Raw genomic sequence first — 23,873 nt, 5'->3', positions numbered from 1 at the left:
AATACAATATCCATAACTGTGCAAGAGTAATAATGAGCAACATAAATCACTACTTAATTTTTATGAATAACATGAAATTACGAAGAAAAACAAAAAAAATGTATAAAGAACATCCAATCTTCTTCTTGATTCTCTTTTTTCTTTAGCTTCTTTTGTGTGACTTGAATTCAAGTGATTGCAACATTCTCTTGTACTACAAAGGAATAGAGAAAAACCATTAAAACAAATAAATTGCAGAAGAGAGAAGGAGATGATTAATAACAATTACCTTAATAAATTCGGAAGACTCACACTTTACCACTGTCGGATGTGTTCGGACAGTTCAGAGTCCCACAACACAGCTTTAGACTTGAAAATAAATAAAAATCATGATAATTTATCAAAACAAGTACGAAAATGAGAACCTAAAATAATTCACAGAGAGGATAGATCATTTTGGGAGAAAATTTTGAGAGATAAAACAAAGATGCATACGTTTTATAAGAGCATCTCCAATGCAAAACTCAAAAAAATCTCTATTCATCATATGTGTCAAGTTCCAATTGAGATTCTTACTCCTACATGGCGTTAATAAAGATCCTCAATTTTTTTTTTCCAATGCAAAACTCTAAACTTATCTTATTTACGTATGTGGCATAGTTATTTTTGTAAATAAAAAATTAGTTATTTTTAGAAAATATAAAAGACTTGATTTTTATTGGTTGAAAATCAAATATTGATGAGTTAGACAATTAGAGATAGCTCGAGAAGACACTCTAGAAATAGAATGTCCTCTTGAGATATCTCTATTCCACCCTCGACACGTCACCTTTGAGATCCAAAAAGAGTGTTGCATTGGAGATGATTTTTAAGAAAAAACTCTAAAATCCTACGTGGCACTCGGAGTTTCTAAGATTGAATGTTGCATTGGAGATGCTCTAAGTGGAAATTAAGGGAATTTCCTGTATAATTTTAACTGGCCATCTAAAAACGTGGGTAGTCCTAAAAATTTGGGTAGTTCAACCAAAATTCGTGGGATAAAATACATAAATAGGGTTAAATAGTCTTTGTAATTACGAAATTCTTAGGGGAAAATCGAGAGACATTTCAGGTTTTTATTTCGATTTTAGTCGGTTACAAATAACATAACCGTGAGAGAGTAATGGGAGAAAAGAAAAACTAACCAAGAGAAAATAAAGGAATTAGTTATATTCAAATTTCAGATAACCGGTAATCTGAAATTTTAGTCGGTTAGAAATAACATAACCGTATGAAATCTCTTACATTAATACCCTTTTGTTTTGATTCAAATTACTGGGAGAGATCCTTAACAAAAAAAAAAAAAAAATTTACAGGGAGAGAATTTTATCGGCCGTCCGATGTGTACCCAAACAAATCTCTAAAATAAAATGAACGGTCAGACTTATTCCCTGCATAACTAACCGAGCTGTTTTAATATAATAGATTTGATTTGATAGTTAATCTCATAAGCAAAGTCTACAAATAAGAAAACAATATTATTTTCCCTACTCAACCAAACAGTGGATGGAAATTTCAAAAAAATAAGTCTGACCGTTCATTTAGGGTTTCTCTGACAACCGGTTACCTTTTTTATTTTCTTTTCCCCAACTTCCAATCAAACACAACCTAGGTAGTAACCATGTCTTAGGGATCGATTGGAGAAGAAGATTAAGATCTGATTAACTCCTACTAGTACGACTCTCCAAGTTGATTTCGCTGAAACAATTTGGTCAAAACAAGGTTCATTTAGGCAAGATCTTTTCCGACTCCTCTTTCGTTTTCTTTTTAAATTGATTCTGCAATTCAATAAAACAAAACCCTAATTAACATATTTGTATCTTTTTGTTCCTTCATTGTCCCTCAACCTTTGTGGATTGATTATCGTGAATGTTAATTTATTAAATTGAATTGTTTATGATTCATAATAATAATAATAATAATAATAATAATAATAATAATAATTTTATCATCTTTGATCTTTTCCTATTATATATTATATATATAATAAAGAAGATGGAAGGTAAGAGTGGAGAAGTAGTATCAGATCCAGATTCATCCTTTGAGGCATATTTCAGAAGAGCAGTAGAACAATCACATCCTCCTCCTGATGAAGGTGGCTCCGGCTGTGGCGGTGGCTTCATAAGTAGAAAAGACTTTTTCGGTTTCTATGAAGCTACCAACTTTCCACATACTGTTTATTCTAAGGTAACTATAGTAGTGTGTAACTAGCCACTAGGTACATTATTTTTTATTTTTTTCTCATAACACTATAGTAGAACAAGGTATATTAATTATATATCATATGGTTATGCAGCTATGGTCGATTGTTAATCGGAATAATAAAAGAGTTGTGATAGGACGGGAAGAATTCTACGAAGCACTTCAACTTACAAGTTTGTTACAGAAACGTGATCAAATTCTGGTACCTTATTTGATAAACGACTCTACAGATTTTACTAATTTTGAAAAGGATGTGTTACCTAAGCTTGATTTAGCTAATGCCCCACCACCTCATATTGGTAAGTTGAAGAAATGGTGGTCAAATTCAGATCCAAGAGTCGTTCCTCCAACATTCTCGCCGCCCCCGAATAAAGACGCATTATGTAACCTACCAGGTCGTTGGTTTGTGGTAACCCCAGATGAGTATAAACAGCCTGATGGTGTGCAAGGCCGCAAACCGTTGCTAGAAAGCTGCTTTATCATACATGAACTCGAAATTGGGGCGACAATCGACAAACTGAGATTTAGGCTTCCAAGTTCTGAAGACGATCCACCTTGGTTTCATTGGGACAATCTGCCAGAGTCTGCTAAACAGCAACTTTCCAAACAACTACCACTACCACCACCATTAACGCCAGCAAGCAGTGAACCATTGTGAATAGGTGCTGCCTACTTTGACTTTAGATGCGAAGAAATATTTACTAGTTGAAGGAGGTAAAATGAAGCACTTGAAAAGATATTCCCTAAGGTTCATTTACTAGTACTATTAATTTTGTTTTAACAAAAATTTATTAAGGGTGGACGATTGTTCACCCTATAAGATGTTGATCTCTTATGTTGCTTTCTAGTACAAGTTTGGAGGTTGTATTTGATGAGAAATTTAAGCTACTGTTGTTACTCTGCTAGTTAGTATTCCTAATGGGACTTTCAGTTTTAATATACTTTTTTTTCGAGGAGGGCCGACGACGGAAGATAGAGAAATGGAAAAGAAAGAAATGACGCCGATGAGAGACAAAATAAGAGAGAACTAGATAAAAAACGAAAGGCCAGCGCTTTGGGGAAAGCTAAAAAGTATCCGGGGTGTAAAGACTTGGTCAAAAATTGGTCAAATTTGTTTGACAATTTTATTTAGGGGAAAGCAAAATAGCTTCTCCACCTCACCTCTCTCTCTCTCTCCACCTCACTTCTCTCTCTCCACCTCACCTCTATCTTCTCCGATTAGGTCGCCGGCCGGAAAATTTTCCGGCCGGCGACCACTAAGAAAAAAAAAAAAAAAAATTTTCACTCTCTCTCTCTCTAGAAACTCCGGCGAAGGGGTTTCCCTTCGCCGGAGTTCCGGTCTGTTGAAGAACAGACCGGAACTGGTCTGTTCTTCAACAGACCAGATCGGTCTGTTCTTCAACAGACCGGAAGTGGTCTGTTCTTCAACAGACCGGAAGTGGTCTGTTGAAGAACAGACCGGAAGTGGCCTGTTGAAGAACAGACCAGTCCGGTCTGTTCTTCAACAGATCCGGTCTTCAACAGGCCAGATCGGTCTGTTGAAGAACAGACCAGTTCCGGTCTGTTCTTCAACAGACCGGGACTCCGGCGAAGGGAAACCCCTTCACCGGAGTTTAGAGAGAGAGAGAGAGAGAGTGAAATTTTTTTTTTTTTATTTTTTAATGGTCGCCGGCCGGAAAATTTTCCGGCCGGCGACCAAATCGGAGAAGACAAAGAGGTGAGGTGGAAAGAGAGTGAGGTGAGGTGGAGATAGAGTGAGGTGAGGTGGAGATAGATTGAGGTGAGGTGGAGTGTTTTTTTTTATTTCCCCTTAAAATTTATTTCCCCGGAAAATCTCTAAAATTATGCATATTCCCTTTAAAATTTCACACCCCGGAAACTATTTAGCTTTCCCCAAAGCGCTGGCTGTATAAAAAATTTAGTTATTTCCTTTTTGCCCCCTACCTTATGATCAGCTTCCTCTTTGGCCCTTGATTTTTGAAAATTCAAATTTGGTTCTCTTTTTTGTTAATACTGTAATTAGTTTTAGTGGTTAACTGTTTTGTATCGTAATTGTCTTTGTTATAAAAGTGATTCTGTAAATTCAAATTTGGCCCGTTTTTTAATATGGATTGATTCCCAAAAAGATTTTAACCAATTTAAAACAAGTTATAAAATGGAGTATATTTGAAAACATTAAAGATATTTCTCTCACCTCCATCTCATCACTTCTCTGTTCCTCGTCATCACTCTCTTCCCACCTCACATCTTCTCCGACGGTCAAACTTCTTTTTTTCTTATTCCCTCTTCTTTCTTTCTCTCCTTTCTTCTCTTCCCCTCTCTCCTTTTTTCTCTTCCCCTCTCTCCTTTCATCTCTCCCTACTTTTTCTCTCTCTTTAAAGCTCTGACAAAGTAGAGGAGCCCCTTCGCTGGAGCCCTAGTTTCCAGACGGAATCAGGTCTGGCTTCGTCTGGTTTTCAGACTAGATCTCGTCTCGTCTTGGTTTCAACCATAGGAGACCAAATATGGTTTGGAAACCAGACGATACCAGATGTCGTCTGGTCTAGTTTCTAGATGAAACCAGGTCTGGAACTATCACATGGTTATGGAAGCTGCCATGGCTTCATAAGTAGAAAAGATCTTTTCTTTTTCTATGAAGCTACCAACTTTCCATCTACTCTGGTATTACTACCTATCACTATACCCAACATCTTTCTCATTCATATCATCACTATGGTAGCATAAGTATTTGATATGGTTATGCAGCTACGGTCGCTCGTTAATCGGAATAATAATAATAAGATAGGACGGGAAGAGTTCTACCAATCACTTCAACTTACAACTTCACTGCAAAAAGAGCATGAAATTCTGATAGCTTATTTGGAAAACGTATATCCCGATTTAACCAATTTTGACAAGGATGTGTTACGTAAGCTTGATTTAGCTAATGTCCCCCCACCACATATTGCTAAGTTGAAGAAATGGTGGTCAAGTTCCGACCCCAATGTATTTACTCTAACATTCTCGCCGCCCCCGAATAAAGACGCTCTATGTAACCTACCAGGCCGTACACTTGTGGTATCCCCCGATGGGTTTAAACAACCTCTCGACAGGCCTGGCTGCAAACCGTTGCTCGAAACCTGCATTATTATACATGAACCTGAAATCGGGGCGACAATTGACAAACTGAGATTTAGGCTTCCAAGTTCTGAAGACAATCCACCTTGGTTTCATTGGGACGATCTGCCAGAGTCTGCTAAGCAACGAGTTTCCAAGGAACTACCACTACCACCACCACCAACACCACCAGGGCAACGATGACCGCCATCAGTGTCGTTGTCACATCCAGTGGAACAATTTTGAATAGGTGCTGCCTGCTTTGACTTCTGATGCAGGAAATGGATGGCATGAAGAAATATTTACTAGCTGTGGGAGGGAGGGAGGTAAGAGTGAAGGACTTGGATTATTAAGTTTACTAGCACTACTAGCTAGTTATAACAAAAAACTTATTAAAAGGGTTGAGAGGGTTATTTACTTTTATTCACCGTATAAACAAGATTTTGATCTTTTCTGTTGCTTTCGACTACAAGTTGAGAAATTTCAGCTACTGCTGCTTGTTAGTATTCCTGATGCCATAAAGCTCACAATGACCAACAACCCAAAAGAGAACCAACCATGTGTATTCCTCACATTAGCGTCTGTTGTTCAGTTAAAAATTGACATTCTTCTTCTTCTTTATAAAGAGGATGAGTGGAATTATCAAAAACCCTATTTCCATTAAAGAGATCACAGTCTTCTGGTGGACCTTCAACTGATTCAATAATTTGATGACCTTCGGTTATTTTCTTCTCTCTAAGCTTCTCAAGCAACAGTCTTTGGACGACCAGAATGTAGAAATCTAAAGAGAAAATTCAAAGTTTATAGGAATTTTAATTTGGGCGGCTCAATCTTGAACGGCCACATTCCCCTCAAAAGATCAATATAGCATTCACTTGATGAATGTACATGTCATCTAATGAGTAAACCACTAACTACCGGTAACATTCGCGTTTAAAGTTGCACTCAAAATTAATGTCGTTGGAACTTTTATACAGACACGAGCTTTTGCCGCGGCGGTGTTTAGAACATCTGAAGGTGAGATCATTGGTTCCAAAAAAAGAGATTTTATCCCGGGGTCGTCTCTTTATATCGAGTTACAGGGTTTTGTCTTAGTCTTAGGAACAGAAGTGACAGATTAGTTAGGGTTGCAACATTATATACTTGAGGGCGATTCACTCACAATCGTAGGATATATATATATATATTGGATGATCCAAACTTGGCCCCGTGGCGACTTTACGACAAGTTTCTCGAGTTACATGTCGGACTTTCAAACCATCACGCCACTATCACTTACTGTAGAAGAGAAAGCAATCGCCTCCCACATGAGATGGCCACTTCACATTTGACCCAGTAACTAGCAAAATCGCTGGTTACCCCTTCACGTCTTCTCTGAGAGACGCACAACCCCACACCGTGGTTCACTACTGTCCTTCCAAATTTTACGGGGCCACCTCTCTCTCTCCCTCTCTCTCTCTCTCTCTCTCATAGCTTTCTCTCTCTAGACTGCAACATAGCTTTCTCTCTCTACACTTGCAACATAACTTCTTCTTCTTCTTCTCATTTACTGTTCTTCTAAAAATGGCGAATTTTACACTTCGAACAGAAAACTATTATCACTTATCTTATCCCCACAAAATTCCCCAAACTTCAATATCTAACACTTGTTATAGCAAATTACATACTCGATTACATCTACTCACTCTAAAACCTAATCCAAGACTCAGAATTTTCTCAAGTATCAAAGAAAAAAGAGATAAAATTCCCACAGATATTGGAAAACCTGGTTTGTTAAGAGTGGGTGAACCAGATAAGTCAAATCCAGTTCTGGGTTCTGATGATCAGCCTGGGAATGATAATGAAACCTCTAAAGAAGATGGTGGCCTCAATTTGAATTGGCCACCATGGAAGAATCTTCCTTTAAGATATAAACTTATTGGCACAACTTCACTTGCTTTTGTTATTTGTAATATGGATAAGGTTAGGTTTAATTACTTTATTGGCTTGAGAAATTCTTGAATTTGGGTGATTTTTGTTGCTTACTTTAGCTTTGATTTTTTCTGGGGATTAGGTAAATTTAAGTATTGCTATTATTCCAATGTCTCATCAATTTGGGTGGAATTCATCTATGGCTGGATTAGTTCAATCTTCATTCTTTTGGGGTTATGCTTTGAGTCAATTGCCTGGTGGATGGCTTGCAAAGATTTTTGGTGGAAGGTTAGTTTTTCTTTTCTAAAAGGAATTGTTAGTGTTATGAAATATCTTCATTATTACTTAGCTCGTAAGTTGGGCCGAGTTAGGCTAGACAATTGGATTCCGCAAAGAAAGCGCACAAACATAGTTGATTCCTTAAGAAATTAGTTAATAGTCGTAATATCATCACGTGGAGATCCGTTGGACCATCTCCATTAATGCATTTCTTTAGTACACACACACAAACACACAAACACACACATATATATATGTATATATATCGTGTATGCACGTATATATGTGATGAGGAGTCATCCTCGGGGAAAAATCAACCATTGCCCATAGGCAGGTGAAAGTGTAATTTTATGACAATGTTTCTCAAACCTGTAAAAAAGAGGGAGTAATACCCGGGCGTCAAAGCAAGCATGTGGCTGTGTTTTGATTGTGAGATATTCGTACAACCGGAGGTTACTTAATCAGGAACAATTCAGAGTAAAGGTATCCGACTCGTAAATATTGGTTCTGAAGGCATAAGGTAGTTATTGAAGTAGAATTGGAATCAACGAGTTAACCAGAGAAGAGAAACTAGTTGTTGACGAACCCTTTCTTTTGGTGTTTGATCCTGAGGAAATTTTGATGAAGTGACACTTACGATGAATTTTGGTGTCCAAAACTCTCAACTCTTCTTTATATTTTTGCTATAATTATGTTATTTGGTTTTCTTACAAATATTTCATTTCTTCCATCTTTGAATTTCAAATTTAGCTTTTTTGCTTCACTTTTATGTTTTTCATTTAGTTACATGTCTCAGTCTACGTTTTCACGTGTGGATTATTACTAATGAATTGACTAATGTGGTCCTTTTCGTAATTATATGTTTTCTTTGGTGACTCAGAAAGGTGCTTGAAATTGGAGTCTTGATGTGGTCTTTGGCTACAATGTGTGTTCCATTTGCAGCAGGATATTTGCCTGGACTCGTCTTGTCAAGGATTTTGGTAAGTTGGTTTGCGTCCAAGTCGCTTTTTCTAACCGAATGTTAATTGATATATGTGAAATGTTCTTTTGGTGCCACTCTTGTCGCATTAGGCGTATTTCTTGTTTGATTTATATAAATTTACCACTATTACAACCTCACAGGTCTTTGTCTTTTTATTTCAACATCTAGGTCGGAATAGGAGAAGGTGTTTCCCCTTCTGCTGCAACTGACCTTATTGCCAGGCAAAAGTCTAGGACTCTAGCTCATTTATGTTGTAGCTCTTGTTCTTTATTTTCAGTCGGTCATTTTGTGCCTTCATTATATGCAGGTCAATACCACTAGAAGAGCGCTCACGGGCAGTGGCATTTGTCTTTGGTGGTTTGAGTGTAGGTAGTGTTGCAGGGTAAGTATCATTGAAGTATGATTAGTTAGTAGATAATTATGTTTATCTTTATCTCTGTTGTTGTTTCTTAATTACTGGTTCTTGTATATGCTTTCTATCATCGGAACAATTCACAAACATTTTAAATATTCATCGTTTTTTAGCATTTACGTTTGCTTATCTTCAAATGATGACAGTGTTAAGGGTAGAAGACTAGTGTAGACTGAGGAGGAAAAAGTGAACTGCTATTAATCGTTTTCTTATCACGTAATGACTGATGGCTAATGCCCAATAGCCACTATTATTGATCTCGAAAGTTTTAACCTACCTAGTGTTGCTCATGCACTGTCTTCCTCAATAGGCAACGGTAGAAGTCATTTCAACAATTACTTTAAGGCTTAGAGTAGGTTCCTTGTTCTTATAGTTGATCAGGTTTTCTGCATATCAGGGTTACGAGTTGACTCGTTCTTACTTTTTAACTTGCAGGCTTCTCTTGGCACCTCCCCTTATCCAAACTTATGGCTGGGAATCCGTATTTTATTTGTTTGGGTTTCTTGGAATCCTTTGGTAAGTATATCTATTGGGCTCGTAGATTACATACCTATCTAATGTAGCATTATAATACAGAAAATCTAAACGTTAATCTATGCACACACATCAATGAATTACATGTATTACGTTAATGATAACATGAAATTAAAAGAATATATCTTGAGTATAATTACATTAGTAATTAATGACCTTCAGAAAAACTATTGAACGATGTAATTTCGCCACTTCTACAACAAGATTTTGACTGTAGGAATGATTTGTTCTTGTAACTGTGGTTATTATCTTTTGTAAGTTGATAGTATGTTAGAAGCACCGGGATCCCAGAGATAGGATTTGTGGTATAACTGTTATAAGTTTTATCATACCAATAAAATGACGGACGAAAACCGGAAGTTTGTAATCTCCTACAGAGATACCTTTTATCTTCTAATGGTCTATGTCCTCTTCAAAACATTCATCCATTTCTTGTACATCACTATATCAGTAATTCATTTCTTGGAAATCTGAACTTTCTTTTCAAATCTTGCAGGTCTTTAGGATTTCGGTTTATTGAAGGACAAACAACATTTGCCGATGAATACGCATCAAGTAAGTAGTTTCTTAATCATATTCTGTTACTAGTTCTGTTAAGAACTAGAACTTCTATAATTCTATTGTCGATCTAGTGAACTGTATACTTGTAACGTCATTTCAGCGCCAACCTTTTGTGGTACCTATGGTATGTTAGACATTGATTTTGACTTTGGAGGGTTACATTTTGAAGCTTATATTAGTTAGGGACTTGAGTAAAATTCGAAGAACAGAATAGTTGAGAAGAAGATGAAATAAAGATTTGAGGGAAATATGAAGATAAAAAGAGATTGAGACCGTCTCTAATTACGTATATGGCTGAAAAGGAGATTGAGACCTGCCATGTATCATGTATGCATAAAAGACATCGTGTTGATACTCCAATCAAGCATGATAAAAGTGCTCCAGCATGGTCAACTTGGAAAATATTGCTAACATAGACAATTGGTCCATGGAGCCAGTGATCTACTGTATCAAAGGAAAGCTTGTGGAGGATGTCTTCAACCACGTTAATTTACTAACAGTATGAGCTAGGGGTATCAGCGGCAGTTGAGTATAGACACTTTATCTGAAGTTCGGAACTAAGATATTTGAGCAAATATTGGTCAGATGAACTTAATCAAATTAACTTTCATACTCGTTAGTACTCTTAAACAATTAAATCATGATTCAATCCCACATAATAATATATTACTCAGAATGCTAATTTATTATATTTGACAGGAAGGCCCGAGAGCATTGATAGTGTCCCTGTGCCACTCGCATCTGGTACAAAATCGTTGGATAGTTCATTGGAAGAGTTGAACAGCTCATTAAAGGTGAAGTGGCATTTCATGGATACATGGTCTGCTATAACAACGGTTTATGGATTCTGTTAATTCTAAATCATCCAAAATGCTACCAAAGTATGTATAGGAATCCTAGATAATCGAGGAACCCAACTTGGTCAGGTAGTATCACGTGTTGCCTTTCATTGAGGATGGGCGGGTTCGATCCTTTGTGTTGAGGTTCTTGGTGTATTGAATAATCCTGGTTACACAGTGGATCTTCTAGACATCTTAGGATTCAAAATTGAACTTTAGGGCAAAATAATAGTTTAGCTAGGATTTCTTACCATTCCGTTTTAGAGAAATTGATCTGGCTTCGTTTACACGGAAGGTTAGTATTTGACCTGTTTGATTCATTTTTTTACAGTCCTACTGGACTCAGTTTTCCATATAGATCTAAATTAGGCCATGCAAGAATTCCTGACCATTACAGAACATTTACCAATAACGGACAAGTGATTAAATACTAAACACTTACTTCCATCATATTGGATCAAGTATCGTAGCATAGTTACTGACAAGAAATGGTCTATGGGTCGATATCCAAAGAACTCATAAAACGATAACTGTTGGGGACTGTTCATTTTTTTTTTCCTCCAGTGACGTCTCTCATTTCCCGTTGGATGGTTCTTTTGTGTTTTTAATTTGTTCTATAAGACATTAATGCGTGTGCATACCAAGAAATTTCATGGTTGTCTAGAACTTGTTCTGCACATATTCATCTAGTTAAAGCATGTTTCTCTGATTGGCTTATTGTTTGTGTAGGATATACCATGGAAGGCATTTTTCAAAAGCGAAGCAGTATGGGCCATGACATATGCTCATTTCTGTGGAAGTTGGGGCCATTATACTTGTTTATCCTGGCTCCCGACTTATTTCAGGTAATTTTGTTTTGTATGTTGGTGTGGCATATGCTATGCATGGAAGTAGATTCCCTACTGGTTATTAGACCTAGTTACATAGAGACGACATGGTAGCTACTTATTTACACACAACTAGTTCCACAGAATTGGTGACTTGAAAACTTCAAGAAAAGATTCTTTTATCCATTTTAAACCCATCTTGTGAGTCCATACGGCCTAGTCCAATTTACAATAATCTATTGTGATTATTTGATCATGCGATGATGTTCCTGGACATGTTGATTGATCAGCCTCAGGAGGCTAGTGTAATGTTGAACTTGAACATTATATACGAGTTGCAGACTGACCTACGTATCCATGTCTTAGTTAAGTTGATTCATAAGTGTTCATTTTTATTTGTGATCCATGCTGACTTTGTAATCATGAATAAGGAGATCATATTGTTCTGCATGAATCCACCAAAGTGTTATAATCAACTTTGCTTCGTTCCAAAATTCTTATAAGTTGACAAGGAAGGAAAGTTTGACCTATTTTGTTTAGAACCCCTCTTATTAGCTGTATCTTTGATCTCTGTTTCCATTTCCCTAAAAATGCGAGGAGAGCACAATTACCATTTTGTTTCTTTATTTTCACTATTTTGCCTGTTTAAATGAAATTAAATGGAAACTGATGGTTGAATTGACAGTGAGGAGCTGAACCTGAATTTGACAGAAGCTGCATGGGTAGGGTTCTATATTTTCTAGAATTTCATGCATTTTCCTTTTGGAGCAAAGAATGAAGAACTACTAAAGTCCCTTAGTTTGTTGGAAGAGAAAAGGAAGTCAGCATGATTAGGAGCTGGAAAGCTCATGTATATTACTCTTGGTCCCCATTACTTACTGCGTAGGAAGACTTCGAAGACCTGGTTAGTCCTTGTGAATGGCAGAGTTAGGTGCTCTTATTTAACGACATAGGGACGATCACTTCCCTTACTAACTAGAAACACACCAAATTCTCCTGTAGTCAGGTGGCACCTTGTCTTCTATATTGTATAGTCCTTTCGTGTCCGTGGCTATAAAAAAACTCCTTAACTTGGCTGAATGGGGCCTGATTGGTGCCTAAATCAGGGAAAAATGTTGGTTGGGGTCGGGATCCCAGTTACATACATGCATGATATTGATTGTAGAAATTAACTTACCTAAATGACGAATCATGCATTCTGTGAGCTATGTAGAACTATGCTCTCAAATGCACACATCAATAGACAATGATATCCTATGAAACATACTTTGTATGATGTTATGTGAAACACTTCTTTTGCGGGATGTTGAACAACCAACAGTTGCAAAATAACTTGAATCACGAACCCTTAATGAAACCTCCTTTCCTTAAGCGTCTTTTTGTTTCATATTGCAGGTTTCGGTCCTTCCTCCATTGGCTTCAATTGTAGTTACAAGTGTAGCATCACAAGTTGCAGACAAATTAATTTCAAGCGGCACCGAGACAACAACGGTATGAAGAAAATTCAGTGATATCCTTGTACTAATTATTCCAAAAGAAAATATATATAAGAGAAATTATTTTCTCGTAGTTTAGCGAAGGCACTGAGACAACGGTATGAAGAAAATTCAATGATATCCTTGTACTAGTTATTCAAAAATAAAAAGATATAAGAGAAATTATGTTCTCATAGTTTAGAGAGATATGGTTCTTGAATTATAGCTTTATTTTGGTAGTTACTTTGTATTATCTTGACTTCCAGCAAGAACCCTACATTGATATGCGGCAAATTTCGTCATCCATGTTCCCATCACATTTGAATATGTCCTGACTAAATATATCAGACACTGCTAGCTAACAACTTTTTGTTTAGTTTTATATGAGTTATTTTGCAACGTCTGATTACCTCGTATGTGTACATTTAGGTACGGAAAATTTGCCAGACAATTGCCTTTTTGTCTCCTGCAGTTTGTATGACTCTTTCATCTGTAGATCTAGGACTGCCCCCTTGGGAAGTTGTGGCAATTCTTACTGCTGGTCTAGCACTATCCAGCTTCGCTTTATCAGGTATCAACCTCTTCAAGTTTGCTTGCATTTGAGAAGAAAGTCACATTTGAACATGTTTTGTGAGTATATGAAAGGCAGACAAAGCATAGTTCTGTAGACCAGGCTTAGTCTTTAATATTTCAGCTCATGATATTGAAAGATTGGACAAGTTGATTGGACACCCAGAGCCTGAATTATCTTGCTTTTTAACTTCTTCTTGTCTTAGAACTCGTCTCCAACTGTATTTAAAGAGCTTATATCATTTTTTTCCGGCAATCAACATATTCCTCATGTGTGACAATATTCTAACTTTGTAAGCCTTCAATTTGACAAGCAAACTAATAACTCTTATGCCCCATGACAATGGCATTACCAACTGTAGAGTGTAACCATTGGAACGCTTCATCGTCTGCCTGACTTTTATAAGTGATGGTGTTGTTACTGCAGGACTTTATTGTACCCATCAGGACATCTCTCCAGAATACGCAAGTATACTTTTGGTAAGTCAATTTACACAAAATTCTGAATCTTGAGAGTTAGCCTGAAATTGAAAGATGTGACTGTGATCTCCACCATGGGCTACATAGACTAACCGGTTTGGCCTACTTAATGATTCCTTTCGATGGGGTATTTACTGAAAGCATGAGTACATCCATTTGAGTACCCTATATATACGAGTGTCCCGTGTTAGAAATCCCTGGTTTGGCCCGGATTCTCGCTCTTCGTAGCACTCACCTACATGCAGGTGACAGAATCGTGGATTACTTGCCCTCGGAAATTGTCTTCAAAAGTTCTTCTTAAAGGAATGACTTCAATGATTTCGGATATCTGTCTGCCCTGTTATTGGTCACATTAAAAATTATTATTTTGTAATGACACATCCAACGTTAGTCCAAGCAATTTAATTCGACTAACTCAAGATGTCTCTCCAAGATGATCAATTTGTATTTAGGCATCGAGTTCATAGCTCTTCAACTCTCCTAATTGTGTGATGTTCTTTAAGTCTGTAACTTCATTGTTAGGTTTAACTTGTGCCAAGTGCTAACTTAACATTGGCGCTGATTTTTTCTCTCAGGGTCTTACAAACACAGTTGGTGCTGTGCCTGGAATTGTTGGTGTTGCTCTAACAGGCTATCTTCTCGATTCGACCCATTCATGGAGTGTAAGTTCTCCACTCCAATTTACTCTTCACTTATTACTTTCTATCAGCCTTCATTTTTACAAAATCCTTTCCTACAGTCGTACTTATATTATTGTACTTTCGATCATGTAGATGTCATTATTTGCTCCATCGATCTTCTTCTATTTAACGGGAACGGCCGTTTGGTTAAAATTCGCAAGTAGTAAGCCTCAAAACTTTTCCACAAGAGATTAGTTATTAGTGTTAGATATTGTAGGCTTCATTCTTATCGAATTCGATATATGATACTTCTGGCGAAGCTAGTTTTGGTTGTTCTACATTGTATATCTCTTTTTACGAATTCAATTGTATATACAATACATCATGTAAACTCAAACAGTCTTACCCGAAGTATATAATAAAAGAACCGGAACGAAAATTCGTAGTTTAATGTCCAATATACCCCTGTACCTTGTTTTCTTGAGCAAGTCTGAAGAGTCTCTAAAGTATGTTTTCAGTTGCAGAATTAAGTCCAGCAGGTTATACTTTGACCAGAGAGTGCTATATGGATAAAGAATTTTGACTTGCCAAAATAAAATGGTGGTTTAGGTGATTCATGTGATGAGATAGGTTACCTAAAAAAGAAAGATATAGCCATATAGGTATCCCATTTCAGTGACCTACCCTCCTGATATTGAAAGATGTGATTGAGGTCAGAATTAATGGCTCATGTGATCCACAGACTGGACAAACCAATAGTTTGCTATCTTGGTCAGACTTCAGAGTACTAGAGAAAGTTGCAAGGGGACCCATTTTATTGGAGTTAATTTTGGCCGTCCATATGTGACTAATTAGCCATTTTGACCCCCACATTTGTTAAACAGACTAATGCTGTGCCCCTGGCTAACGATTCCGTTATGTTGAAATTATTTTTGTATCTTTGTTCCAACTTTGCCCTTCGCTCTTTTACTTGTATTCTCCTCCCTGTCTTCATGCCTTCATCTGGCTCCTCTTCTCTCCCGTCCATGAAATAAGCCCTTTGGGTTTAGCCCTTCTCATGACATAGCAACCCAACCTCATTCACTGAACTTTTCTTTTATACAAATCTCATTCATCTTTTTTCTTCTAAACTCTGAGATCTAACATCTTTCGATTTGTCTGCGGGTAAACTTCGCCTGCTGGTCACAAGGTCTCTACCAAACTCCCATTGATTTTTTTTCACCACAAAAACTTGAATTTGTACTGAATACTTTTGGTGATTTGAATTCTCCATGTTTATATTCATTTCATTCATTAAAGATGCAACACACACACACACACACACACACACACACACACACACACACACACACACACACACACACACAGATATATATATATATATACAATTTCAAGAAACATATGTTTTCCTATCGTATAAGAAATTGAACTATATTATTCCACTTCTTATTGAAGCAAAAATCCTCAAACAGAACCAATATAGTTCTATTTGGGACCATCTATGTACATATAGGGAAATTATTCATGGGTATTTGAACAAATACAATTGAGTAAGGATCCACACTTATTGGTTCCTCTGCGTTTACTATTATCGGTTCCAATGGAGGAATTTCTCCTTCGGAACTTACAGACAAAATCTTTCCATTTAGTAGCATAATTTGGCTATGTAAATCACCATCTTTAGCAGTTAGATGGTACTCTTCTCTTTTAGTATCATCAACTGTAGAAACTTGATTCTTTCTAGCGAACAGCGATCCCGAAACTCGGTGTTTAGATGAAGTTGTTTCAGTTTTAACATGAACTTGTACTGTGGTGTTACTGTCGAGGTTGATTAAGAGCAATGTGATTCCTTGCTGTAAAAATTTCATATGTATGTTAGACATTATCGGTCAACTAAAGAGATCCAAATCCGGAACCAAAATGTCCAATAGAAAACTCATGGAGTGGATTATCTATATCTACGGATATCTATTAGAGGCTAGTGGGCCTCTTTTCCTCCAAAACCATCTTTCAAAGGAAAGGATTGTCCAGGACTTATCTACTTCGCAAATCATAATGCCCAGCCGATGTGGGGTGAGGCTAACGATAAGACTGGATTCCCTCGGCACTCCCCCTCCATGTAGGGCTAAGGTTACGAAACCCCAACCCGTCCATGAAAATCTAGTTCCAATATCATGTTAAAACCCGTTGGGCCTAACTCTCCTTGAAAACCACCTCACAAGGAACCCAAGATTTATCTACTTTAGAAATTTGACTTCCCAACCGATGTGAGACAATGCTAATAACATCGAGGTCTTCTCAAAGAAAAATAAAAACGTGATAAGTTTGATTTTAACTTACAGATTGTTTTGAACAATGAGAGTAAGCTCGTATCTTATTCGTTCCAGTGAAACTTGTCTGTAAGACGGTTGTTCCCATTAATCGGTGCCAAAGAAGAGCACTGAAAATCATAAAACAAAGAATATATGAAGAACAATGTTTTTAGGTAGTAAGCTCTTAATCCTCTCTGTCAACTAAAATAACAGTTCAAAGTTTACCTATAGTAATCAGGATTTGGAACAGATGTTGTAGTATTAAGAAGACCGTAATTTCCACCGATCAATGTCTGTCTGCAGTATGTTTTAGTGTCGTAACTCGCTGCCATTCCAAGCTGATCTAAGTACCTGCATAAATAATCATATGAGTCTGTCTTGTGGTAAAACTATCTTGAGAATCTAATGGTCCATTTTGTTCATGACTCAGAAAACGAAATCCTTGAACTGCTTAATGAACAAAATTCTACTAAAAATATCGAGAGATTTTGGTTTAAGCTTATGGTTTTTTTTGCTTACCAGAAACTAAACACAAATGCATTAGTGACCAGATTATGACCACTGTTATAAGCTCCTCCTGCTTCACCAACCCAAGCAGTTGCTGAAGTTGAAGACTTCTTAAGAACACTTTTGAGGCTACTAAATGTACTGGCTTCTCGATCGAGATAAGTCGGATCAAGAATCTTCTCTATTAAGTGTTGATCAACACCTATTGTGGACACGAAAGAACAAATCAAATTGCAGTTCAAACTAGATCAAATTCTCATGAATTTTTAGATCAGTTTTAAAATCAGAAAACATGAAGGGATACCTGGCCCGAGATTATAGATATGGTGGGTAACCGCATTTATTGAATTTGGTGCTTTATTGACGAGTTCTTGATACCATTTCTCGTCATAGAACCCACCGGGAGCTATTACTAATGGCTTAACATTGGAATCTTTGTAGATATCTTGGACAATCTTATAGAGATTAATCACATCGGACGCGTACCGGTTTGCTGCAACATGTGTGCCAACTCCAGACCCGCTCAATTCATTTCCTGCAGGAATCCCACAAAAAAACTCAGACAGAGGAGTCACGAAACAATAGTCCCTTATTAATGGGTTTAATCAATCAATAGAATTCACCTTTTCTTTACATTATACAATTTTTTTATTCTTACAGATAAAGTTCTTACCAAGCTCCCACCCACTGATGGTATAGCCCTTGTCTACAGTGTAACGAATAAAAGCGGCCGTGTTGGTGGGGTCCCAGGGTCCGACAGCAGAGCCATCACGTGTTATAGTCCTTCCAGAGAGTGCATTCAGACCAAAAACAATCGAAGCCCTGAACAAACATAACTAATGAGATAAACTCAAAGCAAATGGTACTTTTTGCAGCAAAAAAGTATCGCTTGGGGGAGCGTCTGTGATACTTGGCCCTAGAAAAACAGAACAATAACGATAACTGTTGGAACTTGGGTCGTTATATTCACGGTTTCATGCTTGTAAAGCGAAAAAAAGAAAGAGGAAGTTTGATTACCCAGTCTGTTTGAAGAAATTGTTTAGTTCATCCCATCTAGGCATTGGTAAACACCCTTCAGTGAATCCGAACATCTGGGTGGCATTTCTGATAAACTGTTTACAGGGTTTTCGAGGATTTCCAATGTCGTAGATGACTTTGTCTTGCAAAGTACCTCCCAATCTAAGCTTTAATGGTGAAAAAGCTGCACAAATATCAGGTTTTAACTTCGATCAGTAATTTTATCTCGAGTTCTTATAGAATTGAGAAACAAAGTTTCCTTTACAATTAAACTAATTGAAGAAACTTGTACCTTTGACTGCATTTACCAGAATTTTGTTGTTAAGGTCCTAGAAAATGAAAATTCAACAAAATGTCATAATCTTTTCAACAAAGAATAGGTCATTAAAATGAAACAGAAGTTTGATTCCATGAAGTAACTCTTAGGCAGGGTTGTTTTTCCTCTAAGTCAGATTTGAAATCTGACTCAACTCAAGTAGATTTCAGAATGTTTGTTTTTGTCTGACTGGTGAACTGAATGACTAATTTGGGTCGATTTGATTCAGACTCAAGACAATGGGAAAAAGAACAAGCACCACCTTAGTTAGAACTAGTTCTATCAAGAAAATTACTAGATTTCACAGGATAGAACATAATGATTAAACTAATTGTTGAGTTCTACAAAAATATTTTATAGATACTATGATCAAAGAAATAAAGGGTTTAGGGTCAAGAACTCAGAGAGAGAGATTTGAAGTGAAATTCTTCTAAAGAACTTAAAATCTTCAAATACCCAAACTTCATAAGATCAAAAATTTGTTCATATGAATATAAAACCATCAAATAAACAAAGAACATAAATGAATATAAAAAAAAAAAAAAAACAAATACCAGATTGAGCATTGAAGCAAGACCCCAACTACAAGTTCCATAATCACATTTCTCAGGAGGCCACCAATCTAAAGTAGCACAAATGAAATCTTCATCTGTTTTTCCAATTGCTACCCTTCCATCAATCAACACACTCCCTTCAACACTTCCTCCTCCTCCTCCTGAAACATCTACTGAAACAACACTAATAATGTTACTACAACTAAATAAAACTCCCCAAAAACAGAACAAGAGAAATCCATTTAAAGAACCCATCTTCAGTTTTTCTCACTAAAAATGAAACATATGGAGGGATACCCATTGGAGGTAAGGGGACATTAAATACCAGAGAGAGAGAGAGAGAGAGAGAGGGAAAGAGGTAATTGTTTTTTTTTTTGAGGGAAAGAGGTAATTGTTGGTTCAGATTTTGTAATCTTTTAAAAGTTTTTACAGTAGTAATATTTTGGGCATTAAATTATTTGGAAAATATTGAGTAAAAGGATAACATAATTTAATGAAAAATACAACTAAGCCCACTAGACATCTTTTAACTTTATTTTGTTTGGTTGTGTGATTACTTTTTTTTCTTAATTATACATTTATACCTTATATATTTTCCATTTTTAACAAGCTAAACTTCAATTACTATAATTATGGATATCCAAGAAATCTGACTTATAAAAGGAATGAATTTATGTATTATGATGTGGTGGGATAAAATTAGTGTCATTTTCCTTTTTCTATAGTGATTAAAAGACTTCTCATCAAAAAGAAAATTAAAAGAGTTGTTTTTTTCTTTACTTTACCCACTTCCTTCTATTTACACACTATATTATTAGAAATGTTAGAATATGTGAGAACAAATAAAATAATTAAGGATAGAAATTCTTTTCTTTATTCAGCGTATTTGGAAGCTAAATTTGTTATATCATCTCATGATGGATCGACGAAAATTATTGGGTCGAGTTGGATTTGAACCAGCGTAGACATATAGCCAACGAATTTACATTCTCCCCCTCCCCCCACATTAACCACTCGGGCATCGACATTTAGACTTATGGATAATCCACGATCATCCTCCTTTCGTAGTACCCTACTAATGTAGATTGTTGCGAAAGCGCTAAAGTAATGGAATCTACCATTAAACTATGATAAAATAACTAAATAAATAACGGTAAAAACAATAAACTTGATTAATAATAAATTCGATTGATAATATTCTCGAATCTAAATAACAGAGACAAACTGGACTCCCTTTTATAGGGGTTTAGATACTTCTAGATAGACATAAACTAGGAAGAAAAAAATTACGAAACTAACTCTCGTTTCCTTGATTGCCATTAATCATAATCTTAGAAACTCCATAAACAAATAAAATACCTAAACATAGAAATACCTAATTCCTGAACAATTAAAATACCGAGTTCCTAAACTTAAGTGACTGGACCGCGAGACCAGTATTCGGCTAATGGTCTCCATCACCTACCTCCAGGAGAAGTCGAATCCCCGCTGCCTACTTGAAAGAGAGATGTCTAAACTTAAGTGACTTGACCGCGAGACCCGTATTCGGCTAATGGTCTTCATCACCTACCCCCAGGAGAAGTCGAATCCCCGCTGCCTACTTGAAAGAGAGATGTCGGGAACCACTAGACGATGAAGTATACCCGTCAAGCATTTTTTTATGAATGCCCTTAAAACACATAATAGAATAACCTAATATTATTAATCAACAAAGTGAAATGTCACAGACATACTCAAAAGGAAGACAAAGTCTATTTTATTGTCATTGAAAAATCTCTCGGGAGTTTCAAATTTATAATGTTATGTCTGTCATCTTTTATTCACTCGAATTGCTAGCTTGTACAATAGCTTGTGAAGATGATCTCTATCATTCTATAGTTGATTTTTCGCTACTTTTATTGCGTTAAAGATAAATAATCTAACCCACAATCTTATTGTCATTTTTCATTTATATTAATTATGTATAGCTACAAAGAAATAAAAATCAACAATGACTATTAGTAGAATAGGGAATTTGTCTTCATGATTAAATCTATGCAAGCCTAGGCAGAAGTCAAGCCACGAAGTTAGATTGATTCCCCTAATCAGAATATATGACAAGAGATCTCTTGGGGTATTATTCATCTAGAAATGAAATGGCTATCACCTTCTAGAGTAAAAGTAGAAAATTGTGTTATCTAATTGAAATTTATCCATGAGGTATGAAAATGGAGGTTGCTCCTTGCAGCTTAATTCCTTATTAGGGGTTTCAAGAGTGCTAGGGTCAAGTGAAAGTTAGATAAGTCAAAAGGAAAAAATTATGGGCCTTCCAAGCTAATTTGAATTGACTTCAACAAAAAAAAAAAAACTAATTTGAATTGACTAAAGAACCATCTTAAAAATGTAAGAAAGATTAAAAAGATAAGGTGGGATGACATCATTTGATCTAGTTGAGTTTTGACACAGCAGGTGGGGTAGTGGGGTACCCATCACTAGTGGGTGGACCTTTCTTATTGTAGTTTTTTTCTTTGAAAATGACATGAAGATTGAGTGAGAAAGAAAAGAAAAATATTTATTCTTTCCTACCCTGTGGATTCTCTTTTGGAAGTGGCTTTAAAAAGATGAACAAGTGCAAGAACAGCAAAAAATGCTTTAGTGAAATCAACTTGACAAAATAATATTTATTTTAATAGTATTAAAGTTACCAAATAGATATCTTGTCGACTTTAAATGACCCATGCATTATATTTTGACAGTAGAGTTTAGGTGGTGATTTACATTATAGTGCCCAAACCATGACTTTGCGACCACCAGAAACAAAATCACGTATCACTAGGATACGTAGAATATTTTTCAACAAAAAAAGAAAAGGATACATAGAATATTAGAACTGGCCCCATAAATAAGCAATCAATTTCTTTGGAGTTACCAACCAAGTGGAAATGTCTAGCTCAACAAACCCATGATCTCAACAAAGGAGAGGTCCTTTTCAACTTCTTCTCTTTTAACTAACCCCTTAGTACTTGGTGTAGTTGATCAAGAACTGGACCACAATATAGATACTCTTAGTTTGAAATTATTTCATCATAGGTTATGTCAATTCCAAATCTTAGCCATTTTGGGTAGTTTGGTACCAAAAAAATTATAGCCTTCTCTTTCTTAATTATGGTTGATCTCTTCTGTTTGTCTTCTTTTTCTTAAAAGAATATGGTAAGACCTTGGTTATTTTAAACAATAATATTGTATTATTGTTTTGTTGACCAAATCTCAAATAATTGATGTGGATTAGCTTAGCTCTCAACAATATCTTAGTAATCTTCAAAACCTAATTTTTTTTATAATGTTTCTCATAAGCTGGAGATCTTTTAATTAAATCCAATTGATGAGTTTGTCAGGGAAGAGGATGTGGAAAGAGTGAAGGTACGAAATCAAAAGATCAATTTTCAGTCAATGGGTTGTTACGGGCAATTCGAAAGAAATTCTTGAACAATTAGGTAAAATCGTTGCGTGCACCACCTATATATGCGAGCCAATTTCATAACTAGATACTCATTTTTAACATCATCCCGCATTGTTTGGACATTAGTATTATGTGTAAAGTAGATAAATCTTCGACAATTATTTGTTTGTAAGTCAGTTCTTCAGGAGAGTTTCCAATGAACCCTAATACGATATCAGAGCTAGTGCTTCAAGGATTTTGGACGTTCGTCATCTAAGTTTCAAGTCAAGGGGAAGACAATTGAGTTCAACTATACATTGAGGAGAGGCATCAGTATTATTTGATGTCCCTCAAACTTTAGAATTTGAAAGTAGACAAGTTTTGGACAAATTTTTTCTTGTATGATGATCCCCAACAAATTAGGCCCAATTGGCTCTAACAAGGACCATATCATTTTGTTAGATGTTCGCGTGGAGTCTGACTGGGACATTTGGGGTGAGGAGTTTCTCCGGCTTATCAACTTTTTACCCAACCCAAACCCTACCGATGTACAAAATACCCATGAGCCTGCCACCGATACACGAGTCACATAATACATGAGTCAATTGCATAAGAATCACTATAGACTCAGGAATTCCAGATGGGATTGCGGCCAAGGGGCTCTCATCCCACCCCCAACCCTAATATTGTAGCAACCATGACAACATAATCCTTGGGAAAAGGTTAGTCCCATAAGCACTTCTAAAAATGTTATCCGGGACCAATTTTACTGGGGGCCCAGAATTGTGGTCGAATTGCTTTTGGCTTAGGGCGTGAAAGGAGACACTTTTGACTTTAACAATGCTATTGATGTCACTACATGGCTGTTATTGTAAGTTGAACAAAACCGTTATTGTGAGTTGAACAAAACGCCAAAGCGAATACCTTTCAACAAAAAAAAAAA

General features: G+C 36.4%; 3 protein-coding genes across 4 annotated transcripts; 2 read left to right on the top strand and 1 right to left on the bottom strand.

The window, feature by feature from the left end:
* The first annotated feature begins 1,630 nt into the window (after positions 1-1,630).
* On the top strand, positions 1,631-3,159 carry LOC147550493 (uncharacterized). Of its 2 annotated transcripts, none has more exons than XM_086666666.1 (3): positions 1,631-1,740; positions 2,011-2,205; positions 2,315-3,159. In XM_086666666.1, exons 2-3 carry the CDS (start codon positions 2,014-2,016, stop codon positions 2,876-2,878), a joined length of 756 nt encoding a protein of 251 aa, XP_086522792.1. In that variant the 5' UTR covers positions 1,631-1,740; positions 2,011-2,013; the 3' UTR covers positions 2,879-3,159. The 2 variants fall into 2 exon arrangements, with proteins under 2 accessions (XP_086522792.1, XP_086522793.1); XM_086666667.1 differs by having other exon boundaries at positions 1,634-1,750.
* Positions 3,160-4,323: 1,164 nt separating this feature from the next.
* Positions 4,324-15,264, top strand: PHT4;5 (phosphate transporter 4;5). The gene is made up of 15 exons (XM_086666664.1): positions 4,324-7,278; positions 7,370-7,515; positions 8,387-8,486; positions 8,657-8,709; positions 8,796-8,870; positions 9,336-9,416; positions 9,931-9,989; positions 10,695-10,789; positions 11,564-11,679; positions 12,347-12,383; positions 13,057-13,152; positions 13,566-13,707; positions 14,134-14,186; positions 14,762-14,848; positions 14,960-15,264. Exons 1-15 carry the CDS (start codon positions 6,880-6,882, stop codon positions 15,059-15,061), a joined length of 1,641 nt encoding a protein of 546 aa, XP_086522790.1. The 5' UTR covers positions 4,324-6,879; the 3' UTR covers positions 15,062-15,264.
* A 959-nt stretch (positions 15,265-16,223) lies between these two features.
* LOC147550491 (heparanase-like protein 3) lies at positions 16,224-20,103 on the bottom strand. The gene is made up of 9 exons (XM_086666665.1): positions 19,513-20,103; positions 18,935-18,971; positions 18,643-18,826; positions 18,299-18,447; positions 17,930-18,160; positions 17,638-17,827; positions 17,344-17,469; positions 17,147-17,246; positions 16,224-16,659 (listed from the first exon to the last, which is right to left on the bottom strand). Exons 1-9 carry the CDS (start codon positions 19,765-19,767, stop codon positions 16,306-16,308), a joined length of 1,626 nt encoding a protein of 541 aa, XP_086522791.1. The 5' UTR covers positions 19,768-20,103; the 3' UTR covers positions 16,224-16,305.
* Between the last annotated feature and the right edge of the window lie 3,770 nt (positions 20,104-23,873).

This window comes from Eschscholzia californica, unplaced genomic scaffold (assembly GCF_041429995.1).
Source record: "Eschscholzia californica isolate CP2 unplaced genomic scaffold, dmEscCali1.0.p SCAF_3, whole genome shotgun sequence".
NCBI classification, from domain to species: Eukaryota; Viridiplantae; Streptophyta; class Magnoliopsida; order Ranunculales; family Papaveraceae; genus Eschscholzia; species Eschscholzia californica.
This window is presented reverse-complemented; position numbering and strand designations above follow the sequence as displayed.

Bases quoted from the DNA above. Each gene is read 5' to 3' on its own strand.
- LOC147550493 (XM_086666666.1), top strand. From the start codon at position 2,014: ATGGAAGGTAAGAGTGGAGAAGTAGTATCAGATCCAGATTCATCCTTT. The intron at 2,206-2,314 runs GTAACTATAGTA...ATGGTTATGCAG, and splicing joins CACATACTGTTTATTCTAAG to CTATGGTCGATTGTTAATCG.
- LOC147550491 (XM_086666665.1), bottom strand. From the start codon at position 19,767: ATGGGTTCTTTAAATGGATTTCTCTTGTTCTGTTTTTGGGGAGTTTTA. The intron at 18,161-18,298 runs GTAAGAACTTTA...GGATTCCTGCAG, and splicing joins CATCAGTGGGTGGGAGCTTG to GAAATGAATTGAGCGGGTCT. The intron at 17,470-17,637 runs GTAAGCAAAAAA...TTATTTATGCAG, and splicing joins GCATTTGTGTTTAGTTTCTG to GTACTTAGATCAGCTTGGAA.